At 34.8% G+C, this 18,408-nt stretch overlaps 1 protein-coding gene and 1 long non-coding RNA gene across 11 annotated transcripts in view; one reads left to right on the forward strand and one right to left on the reverse strand.

Annotated features, from left to right (window-relative positions):
- The window catches only part of LOC149529119 (mitochondrial import inner membrane translocase subunit TIM14-1-like), a 41,960-nt gene extending 39,773 nt beyond the window's left edge, over positions 1-2,187 (forward strand). For 5 of the 10 annotated variants that reach the window (XM_089809865.1, XM_089809859.1, XM_089809858.1 and 2 more), the window contains 3 exons: positions 1,076-1,130; positions 1,422-1,600; positions 1,739-2,187. In XM_089809865.1, coding sequence (XP_089665991.1) covers positions 1,128-1,130; positions 1,422-1,600; positions 1,739-1,895 — 339 coding nt within the window. In that variant the 5' untranslated portion in view covers positions 1,076-1,127 and the 3' untranslated portion in view covers positions 1,896-2,187. Of the gene's footprint in view, positions 1-1,064; positions 1,131-1,421; positions 1,601-1,738 lie in introns of all 10 variants that reach the window. The other 5 variants (XM_089809862.1, XM_089809857.1, XM_089809860.1 and 2 more) reach the window with 1 other exon arrangement.
- Positions 1-3,086, reverse strand: part of LOC149529120 (uncharacterized) — a 40,851-nt gene extending 37,765 nt beyond the window's left edge. Inside the window, exon 1 of the long non-coding RNA XR_016358708.1 lies at positions 2,624-3,086. This is a non-coding gene — a long non-coding RNA (uncharacterized LOC149529120). The remainder of the gene's footprint in view (positions 1-2,623) is intronic.
- Positions 3,087-18,408: the final 15,322 nt, after the last annotated feature.

An 18,408-nucleotide genomic window follows, 5' to 3' on the forward strand; every position in this document is an offset into this window, starting at 1 on the left:
ATCAAGAGAGTTAAATAGGCTGAATGAGTACATAGATGCAGAGAAAAGAACATATATGAGACAACAGATATGAAATATCTACCCACATAGCTGGCCTAATTGCTCAGGGAGATATACATTCCTTAATCCTTTTTTCTTTTATGAAATATCAAAAGTGTTAATTAGGCTAAATGAGTCCATAGAAGCAGAGAAAAAAATATAAATGTGATAATAGACAGAAATATCTACCCACATACCTAAGGGTGTTTCTATTCTGCGTCTGCGATTACTATTATCCCATGAGCATCCTTTCAAAAGGCACAAATGAAGCAAAATCAGGACTCTCTCTCTCTCTCTCTGTCTCTACACATGCACAATTTTTGAACCCTAGTTTATTGAATTCCAAGTCTGGTTTGTAGCTGGACTATCGGCGACTCTTTCAGTTTTCATGAATCCAATTTTTTTGAAGGGAACTAGGATCAGAGGCTATAGGAAGAAGCAACCTTAAGTTCACTGCATAGTCACCGCACCCAATTTGTCTGTCTTTCTTGTAGGTATCTTAAAGTGCTAATGGTACGGACACCTCTGTTACATTTCCTGCAGTTGGTTTTAACCAGACTCAAATCAGCTAGTGTGAACTAGAATTGTCTACTTCCATTCAGGACAGATTTTTTTTAAAAACCTTTTGTCCACGTGTAATGGTGCCATGGTCACTTGGTATTCCTAAATATTCCATTCTACCAAGTGGGTTTTTGGAAACCCATGCATTTTTTATATTTTTGTAACTTTTTTATTTTTCTAAAGTTCTTATTGTGTGACTGAAATTCTTGTTTACTTCATAAGCATTTGCATTTTCAGATTCCTTCAACTGTTCTAGCTTGATTTTCTAATTATTTAATTCAAGTATTAGGTATGTCAAGACTAGTAAAATATCAAACAAAATGAGAATCAGTTTGAAACCAATTTCTTTTGTCTGTGTTTGAGATAATGATCAGAAGATGTTTTATTATTCTGTTATCATGTATAGAGATGTTGTCAAAGTAATTTGCATACTGAATGTATCTTCTTCAACTTATTGATGCCAGTGTGCTTGCAGATTAAGTGCAGTTCGTATTCTATCATCTTAGATCAATTTCCAAGCATTTGAAATGGTATGCTCTTATACACTCAAGTTAATGGTTGTACTTTCGCTATGGTAAACAGGGTTAGGATTTTTAATTTTTTTGTTTGTGGAATATTAGTATTATGATGTTTGTGAACTGAATTACCAATTTATTTTTTAATGCAAATGTGTTTGACTTGAATAATGATTGGTGATAAAATGAATTCCCTTTCGTTTTATTATCTTATGTGGTTATGCTCAGTTGAATGGAGGCTTTTGCCATTGGGAAGGGTATGTAGTTCTTGATTTCCATTGAAAGTCATTTATAAATGCTGTACAGGTTACTCCACTTGCAGCAGGAGTTTCAGTAGCCGCTGTTGCCCTGGGGGGCAAATATCTCATAGAGGCATGGAATGCTTTCAAAGCTCGACCTGTTGTTCCTACGATGCGAAAATTTTATGAAGGTGGATTCCAACCTGTGATGACAAGGAGAGAAGCAGCCCTAATTCTTGGTGTAAGGTAGTTTAAATTCCTATAATTTGCAAAGCTTATAAAATTTAAGGAAGCATCTATTCACATTTTAATTAGAATTGCAATGCTTACAATTACTCCAGCTTTAGAACAGGTCTTTTATATTTATTTTTATTTTATATACAGGGAAAGAGTCGTAGAGGAAAAGATTAAAGAGGCACATAGAAGAGTAATGTTTGCAAACCATCCAGACAGTGGGGGAAGTGACTATTTAGCACTAAAAATTAATGAAGCAAAAGAGGTTTTACTTGGACGGGGCAAGAGCAGTGGATCTGCCTTCTAGAATTGCTACATTCTATTTATTTTTAGCATATATTTGTTTCGTTGCATGAGAAAAAGCATTTCATATGTACTAGCTCTGCAAGGGATTATTTTGATTCCTAAATTATTTATCATGTGTTTGGGAGAGCCTTTCAATCCTTAGTGTTACTGGAACATTTCTACATAAGTTTTACCATTTTTGTCAAGATCTTTTGGTGGCAAGATATATTAGTATCGGCTATAGAATAACATGAACAAGTAAATGCCGGATTATTATTGGATACATTTTATATAACAAAAAATGCTTTTGATTATCACCAAAGCAATGAGTGGCATGTTAATTGTTGCTTTTCTCTTTCAATGGGTATAGTTTTAACTTTCTATGGGCACTGTTTAAGGGGCCTTATTAGTAAATAGGACCCTTATCAGTTGCATTCACTTAGATCAGATAATTGGAGGTTCTGCTTCCCTTTTGCATACCTATGTTCTGCACTCCTGTTTACTTTTAATATTGAGTTCTATATACCTACAATTTCTGAATTTTATTATTGCTTTCTTCTATTGATCTCTAGCCTTGTACCATTTTCCATACCTAAATAGATTACACCATTGAGCAAGGCCAGTATCATTGACATAATCTGAACAGTTTTTAAAGGGCTTGTCCTATTTATCTACTAATTCCTTTTTTTGTTTAGAAAAACACAAGCATCCACTCTCAAGCATATCAGTCAAATAGCATAAGAACTGTACCCAACAGAGAGTTCAGAAGCATTCCATGTTGCATTCTTCCTTATTCAACAATCTTTGAATGCCGCCTATGCATTATATGATGGACTAGGATGAGTTACGCATCACTAACTTTTGTTTACTAAAAGCCAGAACTGTGACCTAACATTATACACAAGCATCCCTTTCCCGCAAAGCTTTTCTTAGCCAATCCACTATTAGAACATGATGTTATTACCTCAATGCATTGAATCATTAAGTGTTAGATGGGTCTGCACTGTGATTTTAACTCTATCACGCTCCATACCATTGAGTACGGTGAGGTTCGTGTTGAAATGATCAAATTCCTTCTCGTATCTTTGATACTTCTGTACAACAGTGTGATAATTGCATCTATGCTGGAATGATTGAATTCCTTATCTTGTACCTTTGATACTGACAAAGTATGATAATCGCATTATTCTATAGTTCAGATTTGCTCCATTGTATTCTTTAATCACTATGTGCAATCAACACAAAACTTTGCATAATTTGGTTCCCACTAAAGTTAATAAATGTCAAAATAAAGTTACAGAATACATTTGTTGACATTTCTAAAACAAACAACCTCAACGGCAACTGCATGCTTGGAAACCAAAAATCTACAATGAAACAGAATTAAAGCGACACCACATTTTTAACCCAAAATAAATATTACTTAAAGATTCACATGATCAAAACCATCCATTAACAGGAATCAACTTAGAATCTTGTTTGTACACGCTAGCATGTGCAACTTACTCCAAATTCCAATTAGAGTCAAATAAAGGGTAGTTAGCTTTGGTAGCTGTACCAAGCATCTACCTAATATGGCACCTTGAAATTTAAGTTATTAAAACTATCCATTTTGTAGAAATCAACTTAATAATTATTGCTTTTATCTTGGATATGGCCACGTTTGTGAGTGCGACTTCTATGGAGATCTGAAAGTGCAATCGAGATAAGATGGCTATACAAGCATTAAATGTCAATCTGAATGTTTGTCCCACTTAAACTTGATTATCTACATATATATCAACAGTGGTCTCGAATAATGGGGCCCTGGGCTTGAAGGTCCTTAATAATAATAGAACGTTGTGGGTGCCTGTGAGATGAACCAAAATAGCATTAGATCCAGTCTTTCTTTTGCTTGATTTCATGTAGTGCCTGGAGTTGCCTACAATTTGAATTGTTTGTTTAAAATTGTCTTACATACATAACAGACAAACTCTTTGCCTTGGCTGCATTTTCACTTGACCTGCAATTTTTATCCCCAATGGTAAGTCTACGAAACTTCTTCAAGTAATCAGTTCAAATCGAACTGCAAGAGGGATCTAGACAATACAACCTTTAATCTTCATATTAAGTGTTTATATTCGTATACCTTAAAAGGTATACAATTACTGGACTAAATATTTTTAAAAGCAATAAACGATTAATGCACATGGTAAGGTTATGGTCTTAGCTTCAGCCCAAATCAAATATGTTACGGGATTAGTCTTAATCTTTTTTGATAACAATAGTTCTTATCTCAGTTCAAATATTTGAGTAGCTTCATTTAGTGTGAGACGACCAATTTAAGATTTATTTATTTATTTCACTTATCAATCATTTGAATTTAACATCCTATCAATCAATCAATTTATTATTATTATTTGTTTCTAGTTTATTTTACTTTTGACATTAAAAGGCTGCAAAACAAAGGTTTTGGTCTTGACAGAGAAATAAAAAAGGTCATTTACATCAAGGTTAAAAACAAACTATTAACAACACACTAGTAACTCACATCAAGAGTGGATAGACAAATCATCCACAATATGGGGGAAACAATAAGTTGAAGAACAATCTTTCCTGTTTCAGTGAACAATCCTTCAAACTATACTATCTTTAAGATTCCTATCATAAAGGGGCAACAAGTGGGGAGATACTCTTTGGAAGATTGCCTACCCAAAGAGTAGAGTGTTAAGAAGGTTGCCCATTGTTAGCCAAAAGTTGGAGTGAGAAGGGTCCATGCAACCAAAGGGAGCCACACCAGTAGCAAGAAGTGGAATTATAACCATAAGAGTTAAACCAACAACAAAGCACCATCCTAGGAGGGATCATCGTTAGCTCGTGAACAATCATTAGAGGAATAATAAAAATATAAGATAGATAGGTGATCAAAATTAGTGTCCTTTCACCAAGTGGCAATGCCTTTACAATGCAAGAGAGAATATTCCATGGCTAGGTGGCTAGTAGATAAGATAAGATAACATTATTAATGTCCAACAAGAGACCAAGGAGGGTCTAAGGGATTGGAACCAGTATAAAGGGCAAACGCCAGAAGGGGGAGCACCAAATGGTGTTTGCAGAAAGAGCGTAAAAGCAAAACAATAAAAGAACCAAGAAAGAGAAATAACAACTAAGAAATTCTCACAGGCGAGAAGTAGTCCATAATGGAAAGGTGGACATTTGGACAAAAAGATACTCTGGAAGGTCGCCTCTGAGGTCTACTAGAGGGACGTTGCTGGGTGTAATCTCTGCATGGTCTCAAATTCGGTGTGAACCGAGATAGTGCAGAGAGGTTGCTTCAATCCTCGAGTAGGACCTGTAGGATTGAAGAAAGAGGTGATGAGCTGCGCAGGGGTCGATGTCGAGCAGAGCTGGAGCTGTATAGTGTGCTCGCGAAGCTGCATGGTCTCCTGAAGGTATAGTGCGAGACCTACTGTAGGATTGAAGAAAGAGGTGATGAGCTGCATAGGGGTCGATGTCGAGCAAAGCTAGAGATGTATAGTGTGCTTGTGAGGAGAAACACCATTGACATTGAATGGGGAGATCCTCATAATCTAGTGATTTGAGTCCATACTCTATCCCCAACAATAATAAGCACACCCCCCAGGAAGGCATGGAGATATCAATTAACTAAAATGTGGGTGAAGGTCGAGAGAGACACATAGAGGCAATGGTATCATCCACATTCAAGAATCTATTGCTAGAATTATGAAATGGCTTCAACAAGAATTCCTCCAAAAATGAATAGAAAGATTGGAAAGATGAAGCCATATTGGACACACATTGAGTGGTTAAGTTTGAAGGTTGGAGGAGATTTTCCAAGGTTTGGCCAAAACAGAGTGAACCCACCAACTTCATGACTTGCTCAACACTAAATCTTGGTCATCTGAGGAAACAAAGTTAGTGACAAAAAAACCCTTAGCACAAGGAAAATGATCGATGTTACCAAATGCTAAGGGCTTCTAAGAACATCAATCATCAATAAAGAACCAATAAAAATGCCAAAGACCAATAAACCTATATATCGACTCACAATGTAGGTAGAAGTCCAAATTATCCACCACATCATGGCCACAAACTATAATGGGGGAGGTCTTAACACAAAGAGGTTGTCATTTTCCTTTGAGAGGAAGAACAATAGAAGATCTAGCGACATGAGAAAAGCTTTGGCCAATCCTTTTACGAGTCCCCTTTACCCCCCCAGCCAATATGCCCTACGGTTCTAAGGGTGGGGGGAGGGGGCAACTTATCATAGAGGGGGTCAAGGGGGTGCCTCCTTCTAGCAGGTTGATGCCATGTTGAACCATAGGGTTCCTGACCCCTAAAATTCTATGGGCCGGACTGCCAGGAATAGTTTCCCACCCTATGTAGCTGTTGCTATTATAGTTGACTCGAAAACCCATCAACAACAAAAGGAAGAATAAAAAACACATATCCCCACGACAACCATGCTAGAGACACTATAAAAAAAATTGAACCACATGTGGTGGAGCGAACACATCTACAAGAGTCCTTAGTCCTGTACTAGGCAGGCCTAAGAAGCTTGATTCTCATGGGAAAATCTGAAATTGTTGAGTGAGAGTGTGAGACAATGTTGTTGGAGCAGACAACATCGAGACAATGTTGTTGGAGCAGACATCATGGATCACAAAGAAATATAATTTTTATTTAATATATTCAATTGAGTATGGAAATCAATAAAAATATTAGATTTCATAATTTTCAGAGCTTAAATTCCAAAGTTTAAATTGCACTACAATATTAAGGAAACCATTCCAAAAAAAATCAACAAACTTGCCTAATTTTTAAAAAAAAGCCTTTATCCACAATATCCCACCTTAATAGGTCTCACTCTAGCATTCCTATTAGTTTTTATGATACTCAAAATTCACACTATGTTTGGTGACACTGACATATATAACTTTCATGATTGAAGTTTTTTGTCCCCAAATCAAATATCATCATGTGTTTCAAATGGTTTGATGCATTTCTTTACATGCAATTGAGTGGATTTGGTGTTGACACAATATAAATAAAAAAAGGAACTTTGCATAACAATATTAAATTGCAATGTTCTTATTTGGTGCTAAGTAATTACTATTTTGAGACTATTAGTAGATATGGTATTTAGTTTTAAAGCAAAAAATGGAATGTAGAAGCATTATGAGATCTCGTATCCAAGAGGAATACTCAACAATAACATCATAACAAAAGTTTGAACCTTGATGTAAAAACCACAACATCACACCATACTATTACTAGCAAATTACAATATCATATTTTGATTAAAATTAATAGCAAATCAAGGGCATTGACCCTTATACAAGCACAACCCAAAGATGTTAAAAGAGATCAGCAACACACTAATAGTTAAGGTGCTAGAAATTACAAAGATAAACAACCTACTAGTAGAAATGCAGTAGCCCATTTAAAGAGTGGGCAAACAACACACAACATGGCGAGAAGAATCAGAAGTAGAAAAATTATTTTTCTCATGTCATTAGACGATTGCCTAGATGATGCACCATGGGGACAACTTGTGAAACTCTATTTGAAACACTGCTACTAGGGGCAAAATGCCGAGAAAGTTGTATATTGTCAATTGAAGATTAAAGTAGAGTAGTAGTAGTAAACAAAGAAGGGTCCATACATATAGAGGGGACCGCACATGTAGGAGTAGAAACTTATGAGTATAGTTTGCAATACGTAGATTTATACTAGGAGCTTCATGCAAAAAGGAGTCATCATTAGCCTATAATTCAACATTAGATGTTTGTCATTGGTATCTTTCCACCAAGTGGTAGTACCTTTACATTGCAAGCAGTTGCTAAATGATCAATAGAAAAACATCAAGGACATCAAAATGGGAGACCCTCATAATCCATTACTTGATTCCATGTCCCATTTCCTACCATGAGAACCACATCTATAGGGAGATGTGTGCAGATATCAATTTCAACTGAAATGTGTGCAAAGGTAGAGAGGCTCATCCACCTTTAGAAGTTAGTTATCCTTAGGTCCAGATGTACCAATTCAACTTTCAAAAGCTTCAAACAATTTCATTAAACAACTCAGTTATATAGCAATATAGTAGCAATTGAACATTATTTAACTTTATGTTTTGTCTGTGTGCCGACTAACAATAAAATAGACAATTGTAAAAGTAGCATGCATAAAGTGACATCCACACATATAAATAACACTTTGACATTAGGATTTAAAGTGGAAACCCAATTTGGGAAAAACCACCAAGTAACGTGCTACCAATTGTTCACTCTTTTGAAGCAAGCTTAGTTACGAGCCAAACTTGTTAAATATTATACAACACATTGTTAAATGTGACCCTGTTAAATGATTTAATCACCTTGTTAGGAGTGGCCTTGTTAGAGGACTTAGGATCATTCCATCGGAATGTCACTTTGATTAAAGGATTTACAAAATGATTGTTAGGTCAACCTGATTAAATGATTTTTACTATCACAATGGTTAGAATGTAACACCATGTTTGATCTATAAAACACAACTCACTTTGCAAATTTAGATCTCCATTCGCTCATCAGCTAGTTCATTGTCTGGCCATCATTGATTTGCTTGGCATCTCTTCAAGCAATCATAATTCATTAATCTCTTCACTTCTCCTATGTTACTCTGCTCCTCACAACTTCTCCTTAATATCACCAGTCAACAATGAACCAAGCTTAGAAAACATCTTGTGCCTCCTTAAATAGGTAATTTCAATCTTTTGCCACTTAGACATCATCGTAGATCTTAGGGTTAGGTCACATTCATCAAATCCTTTCCTTTGATCATATAACAAACTCTCCTCATGCATTAAATATGTCAGCTCACCAATCCTTATCATTCACGCACTTTGACTAATCCAAAAAATCAACTGTGTCAGCCTCAAAGTCGGTTCTTTTACAAACAATAACTTTTGCTGTCACTCAACTATCACTAAGTTCTTTCGCTCGGTCATCACTGTGTAGCTCAACATGCACTATTCTAGTTCACTCAATATCTATTGGCTCACTCAACCATAACTAAAATTCCTTAATCAACTTGTTCAACAATAACTATCATATTGAGTCCACACATCATCAAAATCATATAAAATGTTAAATTTCCAATAGCTAATAATATCAAAATTATAATAACAAAATGTATCAAATACAATATGTTAGTCCACAATACATGTCCATCTGAAGTGTATATAAACAACTAAATAACACTCCACCAAACTCTGTGTGCCTCTATCTATAGACTAGAATGGAGGGTCATGCATCCTCTCTCCACTTGTCCCTACATATGGTCTAGTAGGTCTCAACACCACCCTACTACTCTCATCATGTTGTTGATTTGATGGCCTACCTGCATGGGAGCTCTCTCTAAAGCTCCCAATCCATTGATCTCCCATTACTACCTAATGGTATGCATCCTTCAAGTAAGAAATCTCCCTACTGGCTGTTAGCATCAATCTTAAACTATCTGTAGGTGGAACCCAAAGTATGTGTACTATCTAACTCCTCTAGAAATATCTTTGACTCTTCGAGTCTCTCAATGGCTATGCCCCTCTCTCTGATAGCAAATGCAAGCTATCTCTCAAGATGCATAATCCTTTGTCCAACTTTGGTACCTTGGATGTTTGTATTTGCATGGATGCAAGCTCAACCAATGTCTCTTAAATATAAAACTTCTTTTGATCATGTTTCTGAATATGGGGATCATCCCCTCCAATGTCCATACCCCACTAACATTCTTGTCCGAGATCATCTTGAGCTAGCTTCTCTACCTCAATATCTTCTATCCTTGACTCCTAACCTAGTCCCTATGGTCTTTGAATCTATGCCAGTGGTGGCTTTTGTACTAGATGTCAAGGAGCCAATCTTTGGACATCCTATCTACCTCTTCCTCCTCTAGTCTTGGTCCTCCTCTCTCCTTGCACATTTCCCCCTCCATCACCACCATCACCTTTACCTTTGCCTCTATCAGGAGACGGTGCCTGACCACCTCTACCTCCATGTCTCTTTTGTCATCCTCTCTTTTCTTTCTCTACTAGAGATGGATCATTTGGTGAAGATACCTAGAGAATCAGATAATCTGTCAGATATCTCTCATAATCTGATATCAGGTTAGGAGGTACAATGTCCCTCCTCATAGTCCTTCCTAAAATGGTATGTGCAAGAAATTCTATTTGGCTATCCAATATGAGGCCATCGATCTATAATCTCATCTCTCTTGATAAGTCTGGGCGAACTCTTTCACACCATGATGCATCCCCTAGATATGTCCAAACTACCTCATGGATGTGATCTCTTTGCAAGCATTGTGTTTATAGGATATGGGATGTCCTCCCAATTTGCCATTTTTTCTCGAAACAATATCCCAACAACATCTCACCATCTTGCAACTCACAATTTAAGTATGATCTTGATACAAATCTATGCAATGTGTCCATCATATTTCTCTGGTTCTCTAGATGTCCCAACTTAGGCTGAGACTAAATAGATGTAGATAGGTAAACGTAATAGGGCTTCCCTAAGCTCCTAAATCTCATCAAAATCGATTAGGCTGCTATGATGTGCTCCCATGCCCAAATGTAAAGAAATATAAATTTGGGTCATAATGATGCTCCTTTATGGTACACCACCTATTGTAGGTCAAGATAGAGGTACACTAATATACATACTCCCCAAGAAAACTAGGTCCCCTACTCCATCATCCTTTGAATCATCCTCCCCCATCCAATTGGAAAACCATGGGATCTCCTATCAAGAACAATATATCCTATAATGATTACTACCAAAACAACTAGAAGTGGCCCATAAAGCTCCACCATATCCTCCCAACTAATATTTGAATCATCAGTATAATCATCCCTAAACACATCTCAACACTCTGCTAGTCCTCTATGTTGATCATATTGAACTGGCTTTCCCATGAAAGGTAGACGTAGAATAATATGCATCCCCAATATAATGGTCATCTGCCTAGGTGAGAGATGGAAAGTGATGGCCTTAGAGTTCCATCTTTGAAAGCATTGTCATAAGGTTGAGATTTTCCATGCTCTTGGATAAATATAAAACATGGTGCAACCCACAACATGCAATCAACATAGTAATTTTTTATTAGAGCCAACCTCAAGGATTGTGTCATAGGGTATCTCTCCCTCAACATCAAAATATCTGTGATAATATCCTACATCACAAAAAAACATGAACAATCAACCAGAGAAAGCTATTATCAAAACAATCAACTTATGATCTTACTATTTTATCCTATAATTGATATTATCACATGCTTATTAGATAAATATTTCATTAGTCTCTGATTACTTGAGTGCCTAGCATACTTTGCGATGATGTTTCCTAATCTACTCAAATTATTTTCTAGCACAAAATGGTCTAATCATGATGCTTATCCTATTAGTTAAACTATATCAAAAGGAATCTAAGGGTTTCCTAGCAAATATTCATGAGAAATATTCATTAGAAACATCAATTTAGCACAAATGCACAACATAGTTGTATAAATGTGCATGAACCCTAAACAAATGCGCACATTTAACAAATTAGCACACTCTTGTGACATATGCATAGATATACTAAATGTTTACACAAAAATAAAAATGCGCACATAAACCTAATACAAGTGCAATTTTATAACTTTATATGTCATCGAACTAAAATTTTGTATTGTTGGGCATTTGGGAAAATTTTTGCACATATGTTGAATCTACTTGCATATCCATGTCTTGTAACTATACATCGGTATGCATTAGTAGGAAATTCAAAAATTTCCTATGAACTACCTAAATTTCCTACCAAAAGTCCAAACAAAATTTATGCTAGAATTGCAAATTCAAAAAGTGGGCTTGGTAACCTAATGGTTTACCATAATTGGTTGGTCTTTGATATCAATTGACAAACTCAAATTTGAGGTCTACAATGGGTAATGCCATCTTCGCTCTCTTCTCTTCTCTTCTCTCCAATCTCCAATCACTTAGTGTGCAAATGATGTCTTATTTTCTCCTTTCATCCATACTTTAGTCCATGGTACCCTACTTGCTTGGGGGAGTAATCCATTAACCCATGTTACATTGAATTTTTCCTAATTCTCATTTCCTTCAACATCCTATTATTGTGAGATTGATCAACTACTTCCAATATTCTAAAAAATATATAAAAATGGTCATTTGTGTTGTTTGAAGTGTTGGGGTAAGGGAGACATGGTGTTTGTTCTATTTTCTTTGAAATAATACATCAAACACATTATTTCAAAGAGGCACACAATGTATACTCTTAAAGTTGTCAATTCAATTAATTAAATATTTTAATAGTTAATTAATATTATTCCTCTATTAGCCATAACAATTACTTATTTTAATAGGTTAATTTACCTACGTCATCACACTCTCCCAAGTCTCCTAAATTGGTCTTGTTAAGTTATTTAATTAATTACTTAAATATACATTCATGATGTGAATAAGTCTCCTAGTCCACATCGCTTGTCAAGTCACATGACACATCACACTTTCACTAATAATTAATTTAAATTAGTTATTCAATAATCCTTTTTTCATCACACACAAACTTATTCCTAAGGGGCCAAAGAGGATTGTGAGTCCTCAAAGGAATGAGTCATAAGGACACTTCCCTCACATGACTTAGTCATATAGACACTTTCTTCCTTGTAACACAGTCCTTTCCACCTCCCCTACAATTTAATGGATGATTAATCCACCTCAATTAGTGAAAGGTAACTCGTGGGACACTTGTACCAAGAGTCCTTATAAATCTTCTCTCAATGGTATTTGTGAGATGGATGACACATGGATTCCCATTCCACGTCAAACTCCTCTATGTCATTGTGAGAGTAACATAACCCCTATTATTCCTCTCATATTCCAACCACTCCCCCTTTTCTCTCCATTCCCTCAACCAAGTCAATCATAGACCCAATCTTGTCCAAATTTAAGTCACAACCATTGAATTGTGTCACCTAGGTTAGGGTCTCCCAAAAATATATAAAAGGAGCTTCAATTATCCAATTTGAAAAAGAGTTCTAATTTTGGAGTAGTAGAAAATCATAGAAATCTAAGAGAAACCTAGCATTTTAAGAGCATTTGAGCATTCTGATTAAAGTAGCATAGAAATTTCACAATGAAATTAGGATCATAATTCATCTATTTACATCCATTCTTTCATCTTGTTTAAGAACATTCTAGGATCTTCATCTTAGTCTCTCATTTGATTCATATTGTCCAATACCTTGAAGCACCTTGAAGAAGGATCTAATGAAAATATGAGAGCTCATCAATCAAGAAACTCAAATCTAGGAGGACAATGTACACAAGTTGCATCTGGTAAGTAAAGGTACATATTGCATTGTTATTTACTTTCTTTTTCATTCTTCATTGTGTATGCATATATAAACTAGATTTAATTAGTTTAAGAGTCTTTTAAGCATTGCACAATATTTTTCACACAATACCCTAATTAGAATATCACTTCATCGCACTTAGGTTCAAAATTGGATTTATTCTCATCTATCTTAATGTAACATCTACTTCCAAATAATTGTAAATAGTTTACATTAGGTGAGTGACCATGTCATATGTCATAAGGAGTCGTGTTTGCACTTTTCTTTACCTATACCTAGTTTAATGTATATGCAACAATATTCATAGTTTCTCTCCAAAAATTTTGTGCCACACCTTTATGAATCATCAATGTCCTTATACACTCAACAACTAATCTATTTCTTCTCTCTACAACATCATTCTAATGAGGGATACTAGGTACTAACATTTTCTATTTGATTACCTATTCCTCATTATATGCAATAATCTCACGTAAAGTAAATTCACCTTCTTTGTCTAGTCTCAAGCACTTGAGGTTCTTAATGGTCTCCTTTTCCAATCTGGCTTTGTATAATTTGAACATATGAAAAGATTCTAATTTTTCTTTTAGAAACAAAACCAATATCATTCTATACAAGTCATCAATAAATAGCATAAAGTATTTATCACCATAATAACTTCAAGTTCTCATAGGACCACACAAGTTGGTATGTACCAAATCCAAAATATTTTCAAAAGAATATGACTTGCTGATAAAACTATAGCTAGTTAATTTTTCCAACTAACAATCCTTACACATCACATTATCTAGCTTAATTAGATATGGAAATCCTCTCACTACTTTCATCTTACTCACTTTAATCAAGCTATCAAAATTAACATGATCAAATCTTTTGTGTCCTAGCCAACTATTCTCAACCTTAAAACCCATACAACTTTCAATAATAGTCAGGGAGACGATGAAACCCCAAGTGATGGAGGATAAAGATGGAAGAGTCCATTTCAATGAACTTATTGACCCAGCTCTAGTTGCAATCTCTGACAATGCGAGAGAATATGGGCTCAATTTGCTCAATAATGCTAAAAACAAAATGACAGATAACTTTCACTCTATTAAGTGGCTGTTTCATGAGATAACAAAGCTCAAGGAGAAAAAGAGCTAGAAGGATGACCATATGAGAAGCAGTGACTAGGGACACCATGTTGACTAGGAGGGTTGAATCTCAATGGTTGAAAAAAGAGTTCAAAGGATGGAGACTTCTAATTAAAACCTGGCTAATAAGGTGATTGCAACTTTGAACACTCTAAATGAGAATATCAATAGTTTGGGTGAATCACTAAAGAATGCTAGATTTGGCGGGGAAAAAGAAGATAAGGCTAGTATGGACTTTGGGCAAGCCAAGGGAGAAATGAAGAGACCAGGGGATCGACAGATGGTAAAAACTAGGACCAAGTGGGCATGGACAACCGGAGGGCCAATGAAGCTGTAGAGACTCTGCAAGTTCTAGAGAGGGAGAACTAATAGTTTCAGTTTTCATTTTTTGTTTCGTCCTTATCTAGGGTTGCTGGCTTTTGTTTCTTGGCTGCGACCTTGTCTTTTGGTTTTGGCTTTTTATAAGTAGATGCATAGCAACTGGACTTTACTTATTATTTCTATTTAAGATATTATGTAAAAACTTTTGGGTTTTAGGATCCCTGTAAAACTTGTTTTACTTAATAAAAAAATTTCAATAATAGTGTTTAGATGGACCAAGTTACCTTTAGTCTATTTATAGGTAGTAATCAGATCTTTTGATTTACCAAGAATCTTGCACACACCTACATTGAGCTCCGTGCAACACTAAAAAAATTATACTTTAGACCTTCAACCCAATAGACGTCATCACAATATGTCTTGTTATTCAGTGCAATTGATCATTTACCTTTTACTTAACAAGGAGCATCATTGCTAAGACTTACAGATACTCCACCAAACTCCTCAATTTTGATGATTTTTCTTTTATCACTAGCCATATGATGAGAGAAGTCACTTTCAATTATCCAATCTCTACTATGATTTATGCAAGAAATTAATTCTTTCTTACCAACTTTAGAGGGATCCTCCTTTACAAACTCAAATACAATTTCTTCATGTTTACCATTAGATTTGTCATCGCTAACACCTTCTTTAACTAGATAACATGCCTTATTGATCTTCTCCTTGTATTTCCTTGGCTTCTCTTTCATGCTACTATCATGACATAAAGAAGCAATATGTCCAATATTTTTACATGAAAAATATTTTAAAGGAAATTTACCCTTGTAGCCTCCTAGAAAGTAATGCTTTATTTTGATGTTTTTGTAGCCTGTGTCGGTTAAATCCTATGAGACAAAACTATTGAAGATACAAAATAAATAAATAAATAAATAAATAAATAAATAAATAAATAAATAAATATATATATATATATATATATATATGTATGTATGTATGTATGTATTATATACATATATACGTGTGTGTGTGTGTGTGTGTGTGTGTGTGTGTGTGTGTGTGTGTGTGTGCATGCTAAAGAAATTCATATAATGATCCAAGTCATATTATGTGTACACACACGTGCACGCACACACAAACACTCATAAATAATTGTCTAGTTCATTTTTGGGCCAATGATTCAACCTTTCAAGTTCCAAATTCCAAATTTTAAATTCTTCCAATTCACACCCTTTCTAATAATAAATTCTTGTGCTTTTTGTCTTAATGGGATCTAAAACATGAAATATTGAAGGATGTGCCTTCTAACTCATCTCATTTTTAATCATTTTATTATTTAGAAACTCCAATCCTATAAAGGCATTCTTATCCAAATGAGTCACTCTTATACTCACTTTCTCCTCTATGATAGATTCACAATACCTTCACATTTCAATTACAACACCTCTTTGGGAACTAATTCTAAAACCCTAGTTTCATTATAGGTTTTTATACCAGTCTTTTGTATTTTGTCTTATTTTCCAAGTTACCCTTATCCTAAGGACAAGTTCTTAAATATTAATTGATTTTTTTTTCTTTTTTCTTTTTATACCAAAATTTGCAATTTTTAGATCTATGGGATTTTTATAAGTAGAAGATATTTATATAGAAAGCTCCTATATGTGTTTGTTAAAATTGTAAAATATTTATAGTAGGTTAAAACATCAAAGTGAATATGTATATTGCAAGAACAAATAGACTACAATTTATTTTGTTAATTCTTGTGTTATTTGTCTTAGTTGGGTCTCAACCAAATATTGAAGGAGTTCACTTCTAGCTCATCTCATTATCAATCATTTTATTATTTATAAAATTTACTCCAATAAATGTATTCTTATCCAAACAATTCACTCTCATATTCACTTTCTTCTCTATTACAGATTCACTCTATCTCCACATTTCAAGTAGAACCTCTTTGTGAACCAATTCTAAACCCCTAATTTTATAATAGACTGTTGTATCACTCATTTATATTTCATCTTATGTTCCAAGTTACCCTTATTCGAAGAATAAGTTCTTATGTCTTCATTGGATGTTTTATCTTACCAAAATCAATGATTTTTAGATCCAAGGGATTTTTATAAGCAAAATATATTTACACTCATCTTACTCCAATTTTCTTATATCCATTTTTAAAATTTATTAAGTAGTCCTCTACACAATATTTCCTTTCTCCATCTTTGAGGTATACATCTATTGATTTTTATTTCATTTCATTTTATATAAAAAATGGTACATGTAATATATTCAAACTCCTCGTCACAAGGCAATTTAGTTTTTCTTTTTCTTTTTTCTATTACATTATTTTTATGTACAAAATAAATCCCCTACTTAAATTAATTGACCTAACATTCAAACTCCATGATAATGTTTCCTCTAGTTTTGACCACCTTTATTATGAGTAATAGAAATACCTTAAGAGAGGAAAGCACCTTTTTCTACAAATATCGGATGCTTAGAAGAACAAGAATCACTTAAGAGAGGAAAACCCTTACTACTTAAGAATAGTAATATAGTCAACTAGATGATGACATACGTAATGATATAATAATAGATAATTGTAATATAATAGCATATCATTAAATAATGAGATAAGAATGCAAATAACTAAGAGCACATGCATTAGCCTTATCAAGTATGGAGTGAATTTGGTAGAGCTTCACGATAGATTTGTGTGTGTGTGTGTGTGTGTGTGTGTGAGAGAGAGAGAGAGAGAGAGAGAGAGAGAGAGAGAGAGAGAGAGAGAGAGAGAGAGAGAGAGAGAGAGAGAGAGAGAGAGAGAGAGAGAGAGAGACTATTGCCCCTTTTCAAACAAGAAATCATAAACCTTTTATAGTTGTGGATAGATGCAAATAGCCAATTTTTTGTATGAATTCCTCAGAAGGGACATGCATCAAAAGTGGTCTTTTTACTTATTATTTTTTGGACACTAGAGTGTCGCATCGACATCTACGCATCACGCTCTCATCCAAGTGTGTGAGATTCAAATTTGTATGAAGGTTTATGAACAATATGCTCTAGGGAGTTATGATGCCAAAATGTGTTCATTTTTTGATGTTTTCCTAATGTTTACTTGTGAGATGAAATGTGGAAGTCTCATAGATTCAGAAGTACAAATTTAGAACACTACATTGTGTCCCTACTTTAGTGATCCAATTGCTACGAGTGATTGGGTGTGCTAAAGTTTGTGTGATTAGATAAATATGCTATAATGGAGAATGCATCCAAGTGTACGAAGTGTATTAAATGCACTTTAAGGGATAATTTACCTACAAAACTTCTCTATTTTTTGGTGGTGGGAGGGGGGGACATTAGTTGCAATACACTTGAGTTACCCATAGAATTTTGTGTATTACAAATTTGGAATTTTTTGTCAAGCCCAAATCTAGAAGAGACTAATTTGGCGAGAAGAATTCTTAAGCAGTGTTAGGCTCAGAAGAAAGAAAATCAATTGTAGGGGATAATATGTCTCGTGTTATTTCCCCCAACAGGTGGGGAAAAATCAATAGGTCAGTGAAAATTTTCATTTTTAAAGCCCATTCTAGGCTCTATATATGTGCCTCTTAGACACATACAAGGGTCATTCTCACTATTCACTATGAGGGTTTTTACTAAGATTTTAGGGCCCGTTTGGCGAGCAGAATAGGA

Source organism: Cupressus sempervirens, chromosome 11 (assembly GCF_028749045.1).
Source record: "Cupressus sempervirens isolate cs-2001-9-10 chromosome 11, ASM2874904v1, whole genome shotgun sequence".
Lineage (NCBI taxonomy): Eukaryota > Viridiplantae > Streptophyta > Pinopsida > Cupressales > Cupressaceae > Cupressus > Cupressus sempervirens.